At 51.1% G+C, this 13321-nt stretch overlaps 1 protein-coding gene across 1 annotated transcript in view; it reads right to left on the bottom strand.

The window, feature by feature from the left end:
• Positions 1 to 509: 509 nt before the first annotated feature.
• The window catches only part of LOC146334096 (semaphorin-6B-like), a 97950-nt gene continuing 85138 nt past the window's right edge, over positions 510 to 13321 (bottom strand). The window contains exons 14-16 of the mRNA XM_084825023.1: positions 4864 to 4941; positions 3549 to 3607; positions 510 to 1724 (exon numbers count right to left, since the gene is read on the bottom strand). Of these exons, the coding sequence (XP_084681149.1) occupies positions 706 to 1724; positions 3549 to 3607; positions 4864 to 4941 (1156 nt within the window). The 3' untranslated portion in view covers positions 510 to 705. The remainder of the gene's footprint in view (positions 1725 to 3548; positions 3608 to 4863; positions 4942 to 13321) is intronic.

The raw sequence follows: 13321 nt of genomic DNA, 5'->3' as shown, positions 1-13321 counted from the left end.
TTGACTTTGCTTGTAATTTCCTGTACAACCTACCACCTCTCCCCTATTCCTTCCTCTTTGCCCTTTCCCTTTTTAATAAACTGTTATCCAACCTTCAGTTGGTGTGGTCTACCTGAACAACTTCAGTGCTAACTACAGTGCCTATTGCCCTGGGTGGGAGCTACTATGGGGAAATCGGTGGCCAAGTTGGGCCTGCCCTACCTTGCAGGGTTGTTGGGGTGAAACCAACAATCCTTTACAGCGGCCTTCCAGAACTTTTCTAGCAGCTGATGCTTCGTTATGTTGCAATCATAATTCCACCCTGTCCCATAACACTAACAGTACTAATATCTTTGCCAGAGTGGGTGGAGCAACATTTGGGCCTGCCCTTCCTGCCCCATCAGAAAAGAGGAGGAGCCTCACAAAGGTGAGGAAAAGTCCAATAAAGAAGTGCCAAGGACGAAGTTAACCCCCAAACACGAAAACATACACCCTTTTCATGCTAAGCAGCACCTCTCTGGTGCCCCCCTCGCCCTGACAATTGGTAGGCCTGGGAGGGGGAAGCGCATGTCCTCCTCCTCCCTTCATCCCTCCCTAAGTGGGAACAATGGTCTCTCATTGTTGTTTTCCTGATTCACCCCTCCTCCTCTCTGCCGTGAAACCTGCCCCCTTTTCCCACGAGGACGGAGGTTGCCAAGTCAAGCCATGCCCCCCTGGGACAGCTCCTTATTTGACAGAGGAGGGAGTCTGTTCAATGCCTGTGTACTTCAGAAGGTGGCTTAAGTCTGCCAGGGTGTGGGGACCCACCATGGGTGCCTGCTGAGCCCGGACATAGACTGCTGGGCCTTCCCCCCTATTAAAAGCGTTGGTGCTCTTCAGGTGTGCGTTCACCTTGCTGGCAGCATTGTTGCTATTTGAGTTCAGCTTGTCGAGGTTCCAGTGAGCAGGATCCCCCGTCTCCCCGCCTGGGGCTGACACCACCTGCCTCCGGTCCCGGCTGTCGTGCGGCATGATGGGCAGCTCGCCGCTGTAGGAGCTCCGCATCCCGCAGGGCCGGTGCGATGACAGGGTCACTTGCTGCAGTGGTTGCTGCTGCTGCTGCTGGATACCCCTGAGCACGTTGCCCTTGCTGACCAGCAGATAATGCATGTCCAGCGAGAGGTCTGCCCCCTCACCCTCCAGTTCTTGGTCCATCAACATGGAGTGACAGGAGATGGGGATGACCTGGCCGGAGCTCATGTGGTGGTGGGGCATCGAGGTGTGGCCAGCATGGAGCAGGATGACCGAGGACAGCGGGTCCCCACCCCGCAGGGAGGCATTGATGAGGTTGTGGCTGTACTCCCAGCTGCAGGGCTTGGGGCACCGCTTCTGCTGCAAGGGGGTCTGCTCTGGGGTGGGGAGGATCCCTGAATCTAGGTCATGCTGGCTCACCTTGATGAGCCCCTTGGCCCACCCATTCTGCATCAGCGGGGCCAGCAAGTTCTCTGGCTGCCCGCAGCTGCCCCCCCCCCGGGACCGCCGCTCGCCCAGCTGGCTGACACTCATCACTGACATGGTGTGCGACAGGATATTCTCCTTGTCCTTGCGGCGGGCCAGCTCCTTCCGGTCCCGGCGGCCGATGAACCAGCACACACTGGAGCCCGAGATCATGGCCCCAATCACGAAGGCGGCCACGGAGGAGATCACCAGGAGGTTCACTGACACCAGACTGTCTGGTTCATCCACAAAGCTTTCGGTCACCAGCCCTGGGAGAAGGGAGAAGGTGGTTAGGATTCTGGCAGGAGTATATCAGCTGTCGAAATGTGGGGTGGTGCACCAGTTGTATCACTAATGCTATAGGCCAGGGGTGATTAACTTCTTTCAGCCCGAGGGCTGAATTCCATTTTGGAGAAGCTCTTGAGGGCGGGGCCAAAGGTAAACGGGGTCGGGCCAAATATACAAAAAAAGGCCAGCATATTTTAGCTTAAAGCTCTTACTGCCAATAGCTAAGCCTGAAGGGAGGCATTGATTTCAATCCCCAAATGTTGGGGGGGGGGGAAGGCGCTTGCTGTGGCAATCTGGGGGACCTATAGAGCTGGATTTAGCCAGGCCTGAGGTTCTGTACCCTTGCTAAGTTTTTTTCTGGAGACTTTTTGGAAAAGAGGCATGGTTAGCATGTCAGACTAGAAATGGGGAAACCTGGGTTCAAATCTCTGCTCCAGCCATGAGGCTCACTGGGCAACTTCAGGACTCTCACTATCTCTCAGCCTAAGCTACCTCACAGGGTTGTTATGAGGAAAAAATGTGGGAGGGAAGAAGCAATGTCCTCTGTTGTTGGCAGAACGGGTGAATATAAATGTTATCAAGAAAAGAGCCAAACCATTCTCAAATGAACTTAGCAATTCGGCTGGAGTGATATTTTGGGGGGTGGGTGGGCTGTGCAAACTTTTGAAGGGTGGAAATAAGCCATCATTTTGGGTGGGCGGCCATGACGTTTCTTAAGAGGTTCAGGTGCCTTACTGGTGGCAAATGGCAGTGATCCTAGTGAGTCCTTTTCTAAAAACTTCATTTTTTTTCCTGCTATTGAGGCAGACACTGTTTTCTTTTCCTAAGAACATAAGGAGAGCCCTGCTGGATCAGACCAAGGGTCCATCTACTCCAGGATTCTGTTCACACAGCAGCCAACCAGCTGTCGACCAGGAACCCACAAGCAAGATGTGAGTGCAACAACACCTTCCCACCCATGTTCCCCAGTAACTGGTGTACACAGGCAGACTGCCTCTGATACTGAAGGGAGCATATGGCCACCAGGACTAGCCTTCTCCTCCAGGAATTTATCTAACCTGCTTTTCAAGCCATCCAAATTAGCAGCCATCACTACATCTTGTCGAAATGAGTTCCACAGTTTAACTCTGCACTCTGTGAAGACCTTCCTTTTATCTGTCCTGAATCTCCCACCAATCAGCTTCATGGGGTGACCCCACTGGGTTCTAGCCTTTTGAGAGAGGGAGAAAAATGTCTCCCTGTCCACGTTCTCCACACGGTGCATGATTATGTGCACCTCTCTCATGTCTCCCCTGACCCTCCTTTTCTCCAAGCTAAACAATCTCAGCTGTTGTGACCTTCCCTCATAGGGGATTTGCTCCAGCACCTTGATCATTTTAGCTGCTCTTTTCTGCCTTTTTCTGCACTCCCCCCCCCGACCTGGACACAGTGTGTGTGTGTGCGTGTGCATGCGCGTGCAGGGGTGCAGAATGGGAACTGCCAGTGATACCTGGTCAGACACCTTCAGGAACACCATCACCAACACACAAAAAAATGGCTAAATGCTAGAAATATCAGAATAGATTATGCAAACAAAGAACCATCAGGCAAATCATGAATTTGCAGAAATTCGTGCAGGCTGAGGGATTCCTCTTCTCCTGGTGCGGAAAATGATAGACCCGTTGAGGAGCTTATCTCTACATTGCAGGCTGGGCTGGCAGCGGGCTGCCTAAGTGAGTTCATGGCAAAATCTGCACCCTGGACCTTCCCAGTTCATGAGTCCACTACTTCACCCACAGAAGTAGGAGTGACATGTGGGCACTCACCTTCGCAGTCGCCAAGGAGAGAGGTCTTGACACCGCTGATGTCTTGCTCAAACACAGCCCTGTAAGTGGATCAAGAAGGCAGAGAGGGACAACTCGCATTAGACACAGAGAAGGAAAGGTTTTAGGAAAGTGGGCTTGATCCACAAGGCCAGAGCTTTAGCAGGACAAATGATGTCAGAAGGCTTTTCTTTGTTAAAAGGATTATCAACATTTTCCTATCCCACCTCTCCTTATTTTTTCTTTTTTTACTCTCGAATTTTCTTTTGATCTCTGTCCATTTTGAGTGTTCTTTAAAAAAGGGCAACACCAGATAGGGATGGCGGAGAATTTCTCCATGAATCTCCAGGAGGCTGAATGCCAAAGCATTCGGCCCCCCGAAATTGGTGGTGAAATTCTCTGCCGGTCCCCCACACCCCCCCGAGATGGGACTTACCTCGTGCGAATGTCCCTCTCAGCGGCGGGTCCTGGCGGCGTTTCAGCGGGGGCAGCGGCAGCAGCCGGTCTTCTGACCGGCTGCCGCCGCCGCCACTGCAAAATAAAAAAGGAAAGTAAAAAAACAACAACACACACCCGTGATAGGCTACGTAACGATTTACGTAGCCTATCACGGCTAGATTTGCAAAGTCAGCCATGATAGGCTACGTAAATCGTCACGTAGCCTATCACGGGTGACTTTGGAAAAAAAAAAAAAAGCGCATACGCAAATGGCGGCCCCCATAGGGAGCCGCCATTTGCGTTCCTTATTTGGTCGCTGTAGTCTACGTAAATCTTTACGTAGACTACAGCGAAAATAAGGGCAATGCAAATAGCGTACGCGCTTTTTTTTTTTTTCCAAAGTCACCCGTGATAGGCTACGTGACGATTTACATAGCCTATCACAGCTGACTTTGGAAATCTAGCCATGATAGGCTACGTAAATCGTTACCTAGCCTATCACGGGTGTGTGTTGTTGTTTTTTTACTTTACTTTTTTTTTCGCAGCCGGGTAGACAGGGCGCTCCTCCCTGGCCTGAATTTCGGCGGCAAGGGATGGGGCGCCTCCCCCCTGGCCTGAATTTCAGCTGGGCGAGGCGGGGCGCCTCCCCCCCCTCGCCTGAACTTCAGGGGGAGAACTGAAGCACCTCCCCCCCACCGCGAAGCAAGCTGCAGGACCAGGTAAGTCCCTTTCGTCCATCCCTAACACCAGAAGACCCAGGGTTGTCCCAAGATATTTTGGGACCAACTCTTTAAAAGTCACGCAGACCCCAATTTTAGTGACCTTGAACATCACTCATTTGCCATCCCAACAAGGAATTGCTTATACCATTGAAAGATACCTGGTATGCTGTTCTAGGAAGATACACGATCCTTCAGGTGTCCAGCCACAGTATGGGTCGCGGCTCCCCAAACAGTTCCTGAAGGGCAGAAAGCACAGAGGGGTGGGTGGGTAGGGAGGTTAAGAAAAGTTCATCAGGAGGAATGGATGGCGCTGGAAACCAGGATGTTCTGCCGAGAGGGGCTGTGTGACACGCCAGGGGAGAGAGAGAGAGACAGAGAGAGAGAGAGAGAGAGACTATTCATAAGGACCTTTTGGCAGAAAATAATTGCCCAGTTTTCATTGAAAGGGATTGTATATTTTCAGCTATAATGATCTGTGCTCTCTGGTAACCTCCTGTCTAGATTACTGTAAGGCATTTTCCGTGGGGCTGCCCTTGAAGACAGGCTGAAACTTCAGTTAGGACAAAAGATAGCAGCAAGGTACCATCTGGAACTGGCCGTGGTGACCATATTATGCCAGTGTTGCATCATCTCCATTGGCTTCCAGTTTGTTCCCAGGCTCCATTCAAAGTGCTAGTTTAAACCTATAAAGCCCTTCATGGATTGGGACCATTACCATTTCAGGAATTCAGGAGAGATGATGGAGAAGAAACTTACAAAACGTTGGACAGGGGTCGATCTGGCCGAGGTTTTCCTCCACTGCAGATGTGTGGAAGCAGTTGCCCAAAGTGGAGGCCTTTCCTCCCTCTTCTCCCCAACCAAGAACGCTCCCTCTGAGATCCCCCATGTCCTGTTCAGAACCTCCAGCTGCTGTGACCTTTTGTTCTGCGACAAGTCTGCTCTTTCATTTTCTCCCCCCCTGCCTTCCTTCAGTTGTGTTTTAAATTTTCCTGCTGATCCCCCTGCCCCCCCCGGGGGGGGGCAAGCATTAAATGGAGAACTTATGAATAATGGAGACTTGTGTCTCTGGTAATTAGGCAAGGAAATATCGCTGGTGGTGCCAAGGGTGCCCCCACCCCAGTGGGTGATAAATGGTTGTAATATCGCTATGTGATGGGATGGCCGCCAGCTTTCTGCAGGAATTGGCCAAACACCTCACAGACACACATGATCATACCTCGTTTCATCCCCGAAAGATGGCCACAGTGTGTCAGGGTGGAGAATGAGCCGATAGAACCCCAGAGCAGTTCTGATCCTGAGGAGGATCAGCAATCCGTGGGAGAGGAGCTCACTCATCTCTCACAAGCACAGCACCTGGCAGGGATTACAGCAGCTGGCAGGGATTCCTCCCGCCAGCATTCCTGGGAGAGAGAGTGACCCTGGCAGTGAGAGAGCGTGGGAGGGGGGCTTGCTGGACGCTCAGCACAGACGCAGGGAGCGACGAGTGATGGAGGGCGCAGAAAGGAGGTGTAGCACCCGTTTGGCATGCAAGCAACGGCCGCCGCCCATGGACCCAAAGGAAAGAGGGAGGACCTCTCCCTAGCCCATATGTTCAGGGTCTGCAAGTGATTCTCCTTCAAACGGGGACCAACTGCCTACCCGGAGCATAGGCTACTCTGCTGTTCCTTGTTTAGTCGCTGGTGATTAGCATCTGAAAGAGTCATTAAGTTGGGAAAGGATTAAAGCCTTGAAAAGAATCCTTTCATCTGTGTCTTGAGTTGGCTATTAAAGTGTACTGAAAGAGGCCGCTAGGGCACTCCTGACACAGGGGGGACATCATGGAAAAAGCTGGCTAAGCATGGGGGGGGGAATCTGTTAGGGGCTGTTTGTGTAGGCTCACTTGGGAGTTCTGTTACAACTGTTCTCCCTTTAACTGTTAACATCACTCCCTCTAATAGCGAACTTGGGTGGTGAGTGCCAACAGGACTGGAGCCAAAACGGTCCCACTGAGAAACAAGAAGGAGGGGTGTGTGTGTGTGTGTGTGTGTGTGTGTGTGTAAACCACACATTTTGCAGAAATACACTCTTAAAAAACAAAATCTACCCCCCCATCAGCTCAGTAAGGATCAAGCATGTTCAATAGAGAGGACTGTCATGGCTAGCTGAAATCCTGAATAGGACAATGAGGATGGTGTGGCAGCTCTTGGTCCAATCCCACAGGTAGGGATGTACGAAAGTGACTTACCTTTCGCGGATTATGTTGATGGTGGGGGGGAGGTGTTCCGTCCCTCCCCCTGGAAACCTGGCTGGGGGGGCGCTCTGTTCTTCCCCCCCGGGAATCCTCGAACGGCCGGCTGTGCTCCGCGGCAGCTCCGCGGAGCAGCTGGCCCAGCCCGCCCAGGCCAGAGCCGTCCGAAGCCGGATTTCTGGCCGCGGAGGGCTCTGGGTTAAAAAAAAACACAAAAAACCGCGTACTCAAATGGCGGCGGCTACGGCATTCCTTCTTTTTACCGTCTTAATCTACGTAAATATTTACGTAGACTATGACGGTGAAAATAAAGGGGAACGCAAAAAGCGTAGCGGGCACTATTTGCATCCCTTTTTCATTCACCGTTTTAGCCTACGTAAATCTTTACGTAGACTAAAACGGCGAATCAAAAGGGGACGCAAATAGCGCCCGCTACGCTATTTGCGTTCCCCTTTATTTTCACTGTCATAGTCTACGTAAATATTTCCGTAGATTAAGACGGTAAAAAGAAGGAACGCAAATGGCGGCGGCCATAGCCGCTGCCATTTGAGTACGCGTTTGTTTGTTTTTTTAAACCCACCCAACCATGATAGGCTACGTAAAGATTTACGTAGCCTATCGCGTCTTTTTTTTTTTTTTTACACAAGCCTGGAAATGGCAGCGGCTGCAGCTGGTCGGAAGACCGGCCACCGCCAGAGCTGCCGCCGGAGCCGCCGCCACCCGGAAGATCCGCCCCAGGTGAGTCTCATCCCGGGGGGGATCCGAAGGGGGGTGGGGGGGTGGCAGGCCATTCCGCCATGGAGTTCGGGGGGCCAAATGCGCTGGCATTCGGCCTCACCGAGATCCGTGGCAGAGTTCTCTGACATCCCTACCCACAGGGCTCCTCTTATGTCAGTGTCAGCAAGCCATTGGCCGAACTCCTATGACGTCATGGAATGTAGGGATGGCGGAGAATTTCTCCACGAATCTCCAGGAGGCCGGATGCCAACGCATTCGGCCCCCCAAAATTGCTGGAGAAATTCTCCGCCACCCGCCCGCCACCCCCCCGGAATGGGACTTACCTCTGTCGAATGTCCCTGGCGCTGGCGGCTCCCGGCGGCGGCTCGGCAGTGGCGTGGCAGCGGCCGGTCTTCTGACCGGCTGCCGCCGCTGCCATTTCCCAGTAAAAAACAACAACAACAACAAACATGATAGGCTACGTAAAGATTTATGTAGCCTATGACGGCTAAATTTTCCAAAGTCAGCCGTGATAGGCTACATAAGGATTTACATAGCCTATCACGCGGCTGACTGCAGGGACGCCAACGGCAGCGGCTACGGCCGCCGCCATTTGCGTCCTGGCCGGCCAGCAGGATTTGCGGCTGGAGGGACAGGGTGCCTCCCCCCCAGCCAGAATTTCGTCCGGAGGGACGGGGCGCTTCCCCCCCCGGCCAGAATTTTGGCAGGGAGGAACGGAGCGCCTCCCCCCGACCGCGAAGCAAGCTGCGGGACCAGGTAAGTGACTTTCGTCCATCCCTAAGGAATGTTCACAAAAACGAATCACAGCCCCATTGGCAGGAAAAAAAAAAACCCTAGGTAGACTAGGGGCTGTGTGTGACACTGCTAGGAAGAAGTCTATTTGTATATTCTTAGCGTTAATAATCTGAGGGCTATTTACCTGTTATAGGGCTGGTCAAGGATTTGGTGAGGCAATGCCTAGTGATGGGGGAGAATTCTGCCACGGACCCCAATGAGGCCGGATTCCAAGAATCCGGCCCCATTGGGGCCCATGGCAGAATGGCGCACTCACCTCTGCCTCCCCCCGGAATCCGTGCTGGTCAGCTCCCTCATAGTGTTGATCCTGTGGACCCAGCCGCTGGCTCCCCTTCGCTGGAAAGCACTTCCACTTCCATTTACGGCTGCATTTAGGCTAATCTACCAGCTCATAGCAAACACTCTTTTCCAACAGCACAAGAGGCGACTCTACACATGGACGTCACCAGATGGTCAATATCGAAATCAGATTGATTATGTCCTTTGCAGCCAAAGATGGAGAAGCTCCATACAGTCAGTAAAAACAAGACCTGGAGCTGACTGTGGCTCAGATCATGAGCTGCTTCTTGCAAAATTTCGGCTTAAATTGAAGAATGTCGGGAAAACCACTAAACCATTCAGGTATGACCTAAATCATATCCCTGATGAATATACAGTGGAGGTGAGGAATAGATTTCAGGGATTAGACCTGATAGACAGAGTGCCTGAGGAACTATGGACGGAGGTCCGTAACATTGTTCAGGAGGCAGCAACTCAATCCATCCCAAAGAAAAAGAAATGCAAGAAAGCCAAGTGGCTGTCTGATGAGGCTTTACAAGTAGCTGAGGAAAGAAGGGAAGCAAAAAGCAAGGGAGAAAGGGGAAGATATACCCAACTGAATGCAGAGTTCCAGAGAATAGCAAGGAGAGACAAGAAGGCCTTCTTAAATGAACAATGCAAAGAAATCGAGGAAAACAACAGAATGGGAAAGACTAGAGATCTCTTCAAGAAAATTGGAGATCTCAAGGGAACGTTTTGTGCAAAGACGGGCATGATAAAGGACAAAGAAGGCAGGGACCTAACAGAAGCAGATGAGATTAAGAAGAGGTGGAAAGAATACACAGAAGAACTATACAGGAAAGATCTGAATGTCCCTGATAGCCATGATAGTGCGGTCACTGAACTTGAGCCGGACATCCTCGAGAGTGAAGTCAAGTGGGCCTTAGGAAGCATTAGTAACAACAAAGCTAGCGGAGATGACAGTATTCCAGCCGAGCTATTTAAAATCCTAAAAGATGATGCTGTTAAAGTGCTGCATTCAATATGCCAACAAATCTGGAACACTCAACAGTGGCCACAAGACTGGAAAAGGTCAGTTTACATTCCAATTCCAAAGAAGGGCAACGCCAAAGAGTGTTCAAACTACCGCACAATTGCGCTCATTTCACATGCCAGCAAGGTGTTGCTCAAAATCCTACAAGCTAGGCTTCAGCAGTATGCGAACCGAGAACTACCGGAAGTACAAGCTGGGTTTAGAAGAGGCAGAGGAACTAGAGATCAAATCGCCAACATTCGCTGCATCATGGAGAAAGCAAGAGAATTCCAGAAAAACGTCTATTTCTGCTTCATTGACTACGCTAAAGCCTTTGATTGTGTGGATCACAACAAACTGTGGCAAATTCTGAAAGTGATGGGAGTACCAGACCACCTTACCTGTCTGCTGAGAAACCTGTACGAGGGTCAAGAAGCAACAGTAAGAACCAGACATGGAACAACCGATTGGTTCAAAATTGGGAAAGGAGTACGACAAGGCTGCATATTGTCACCCTGCTTATTTAACTTATATGCAGAGTACATCATGAGAAATGCCGGGTTGGATGAATCACAGGTCGGAATTAAGATTGCCGGGAGAATTATCAACAACCTCCGATATGCAGACGATACCACCCTAATGGCAGAAAGCGAAGAGGATCTCAAGAGCCTCTTGTTGAGGGTGAAAGAGGAGAGTGCAAAAGCTGGTTTGAAACTCAACATTAAAAAAACGAAGATCATGGCATCTGGCCCCATCACTTCCTGGCATATAGAAGGGGAAGAAATGGAAGCAGTGACAGATTTTACTTTCTTGGGCTCCAAGATCACCGCAGACGGTGACTGTAGCCATGAAATTAAAAGACGCTTGCTCCTTGGGAGGAAAGCTATGGCCAACCTAGACAGCATAGTAAGAAGCAGAGACATCACCTTGCCGACAAAGGTCCGTCTAATCAAAGCGATGGTTTTCCCAGTAGCAATGTATGGCTGTGAGAGCTGGACTATAAGGAAGGCTGAGCGCCGAAGAATTGATGCTTTCGAACTGTGGTGCTGGAGAAGACTCTTACGAGTCCCCTGGACTGCAAGGAGGTCAAATCAGTCCATCCTAAAGGAAATCAACCCTGACTGCTCATTGGAAGGACAGATAATGAAGCTGAAGCTCCAATATTTTGGCCACCTAATGCGAAGAGAAAACTCCCTGGAAAAGACCCTGATGCTGGGAAAGACTGAAGGCAAAAGGAGAAGGGGACGGCAGAGGATGAGATGGCTAGATAGCATCACGGATGCAATGAATATGAACTTGAGCACGCTCCGGGAGAGAGCGCAGGACAGGAAGGCCTGGCGTGCTATGGTCCATGGGGTCACGAAGAGTCGGACACGACTGAACGACTGAACAACAACAACAACCAGCTTTGCAGCCGCAAATGGTGCCCACTATGCCATTTGTGTCCAGAGACTCACTTACCCTACCCCAGCGATACTGCACGGCAATGGCGGCCAGCCGTATCGCCAGCAAAGCAGAGCCGGTGGCTGGCTCCACAGGATTGCCACAGAGTGGAGCCGGCCCAGACAGATTCTGAGGGGGGAGGGACGGATCGCCTCCACCCCCGTGGACCCCCCCCCCCCCGCTGGACCCAGAGGTAAGGGATTTGTACATCCCTAGCAATGCCTAATTCAAGCCTGCAGAGGGTTTGTGTGGAGGGGAAGGGGAAATGTTAATTAAAGGGGTGTGATGGGTTTTCTAATGCCTGCAGCAGACTGTGCTCCAAGTTGCACCAAACAATGCATGCCATCCACGTAGGACTCTCCATAGTCCACATTAGGGATGTGGAGAAATCCGCAATGGATTCAAATGAGTTTGCATTTCCATGAATCCAACCTCTGCAGTGAATTCTGCAGTGGACCAGTTTTTTCCAAGTTGCACGGATTCCGCGGACTTGCAGACCAGGGTTTCTTTACTTGAGGAGGGGGGGATTTGCACTAATTTGCAGTGGCGCTAATGCATTAATTAGTGCAATTACTGAAAATGCACACTTGTACAAATGTGCTCACCTGCATTAGCTGATGCAAAATAACTGATGCAGATGAGTGCATTTGCACAAGTGCGCAATAGTGCTAGTGCACATTAGCAGAAGAAGGATGAGCTAAGTCATATGTATTACTAGCTCAAGAGAGGTGACCCACCATCATACAGGAAGCATGATCTGGCTGTTCGCTGCTGGAAACAGAATTATGGGTTGAAGTCATAAGAGCAGTCCAGCTAGATCAGGCCAAAGGCTCATCTCCCCCAGCATACTGTGTTTCCTACACTGGCTGACCCAGATGACTCACAAACTTCCTTCCTCCATGGTATGAGCCCAGCCTCTGACTCCACAGAGGTACACTGCCACTAATCATGGAGATTCTATTAGGTGACAATGGCTAACAGCAAACCAGCAGACATTCATAAGAAGAGCCCAGCTGGATCTGGAGGAAACAGTCCATTAAGCTAAGCATCTCTGTTTCCAACAGATGGGATCTTGGATGAAACGAATCAGCCAATATCAAGAGTCAATCCTGGCCACACCATGAAATTCCAAGCTGAGCTTCCTGGTTCTTGAATACGGACAGGGTCCCAACTTCTGTCATAGCTGTGCCTGACTAAAGGGATAAGCCCCTGTCCACCTGGAGCTGATCTGTGTCCCCAGATCAGTGGAACAGTAATTTGATGAGAGGGGGAAGCGGGACCTGCTGAAAGACGTAATATTTTTCCTCTTCTCTCATCTTCCCTTTTTCTTTGCGTGTTGTTCTATTGCCCAGGCCATAGGCTTTGAACTCTTAATTTAGAGGTGCCAAGATAGTGATAAATCAGATCCAGGTCTACTTACAAAGAGTACTTTATTGAGTAACTTACAGCACACAGGCGTACCCAATGGTTGGATCAGAGAGCTTCCCTGAACCCAGAGCCATGGGGTACAATGGGTTTTATACCATACATATTAGTAGGAATGTTAGAGAATTCCGCCACGGACTCCAATGAGGCTGGTGTCTTTAGAATCCGCCCCCTCCCCCCAGGACTTCATGGCAGAATGGAGCACTCCCCACTGCCACCCTGAGAAATTTTCCCAGGACGGACCCTACCTGGCATCGGCCGGTCCAGTACGTCTGCTGCCCCGGTCTGCAGCCGCGAATGGTTGCCCCGGTCTGCAGCCACCATTTGCCTCTAGGGATGTACGAAAGTCGCTTACCTTTTCAAAGGGCAACATTCGCGGTGGGGGGGAGGCGCTCCATCCCTCCCCCCGAAATTCTCTCTGGCCAGCTCCGCTCCGCAGAGATTCCGCAGAGCCACCGGCCGGGGCTGCCCGCAGCCGGACATCCAGACACTGGGCAGCCTGCAGGGACGCAAATGGCGGCTGCCATAGCTGCCGCCATTTGCGTCCCTGTATTTTGCCATGATAGGCGTCATAAATATTTACATAGCCTATCATGGCAAGCAAAAAAAAAACACCAGTGGATGCAAATGGCAGCGGCTACGGCAGCCGCCATTTGCGTTCCCTTTTTTGGGCCATTTTAAGGCGAAAAAAAAGGGG

Source organism: Heloderma suspectum, chromosome W, assembly GCF_057233095.1.
Source record: "Heloderma suspectum isolate Gila_16-S chromosome W, 16-S_ref, whole genome shotgun sequence".
Classification (NCBI taxonomy): Eukaryota; Metazoa; Chordata; class Lepidosauria; order Squamata; family Helodermatidae; genus Heloderma; species Heloderma suspectum.
Note: the sequence above shows the minus strand (reverse complement) of the source record. Positions and strands in the feature narration are given on the sequence as shown.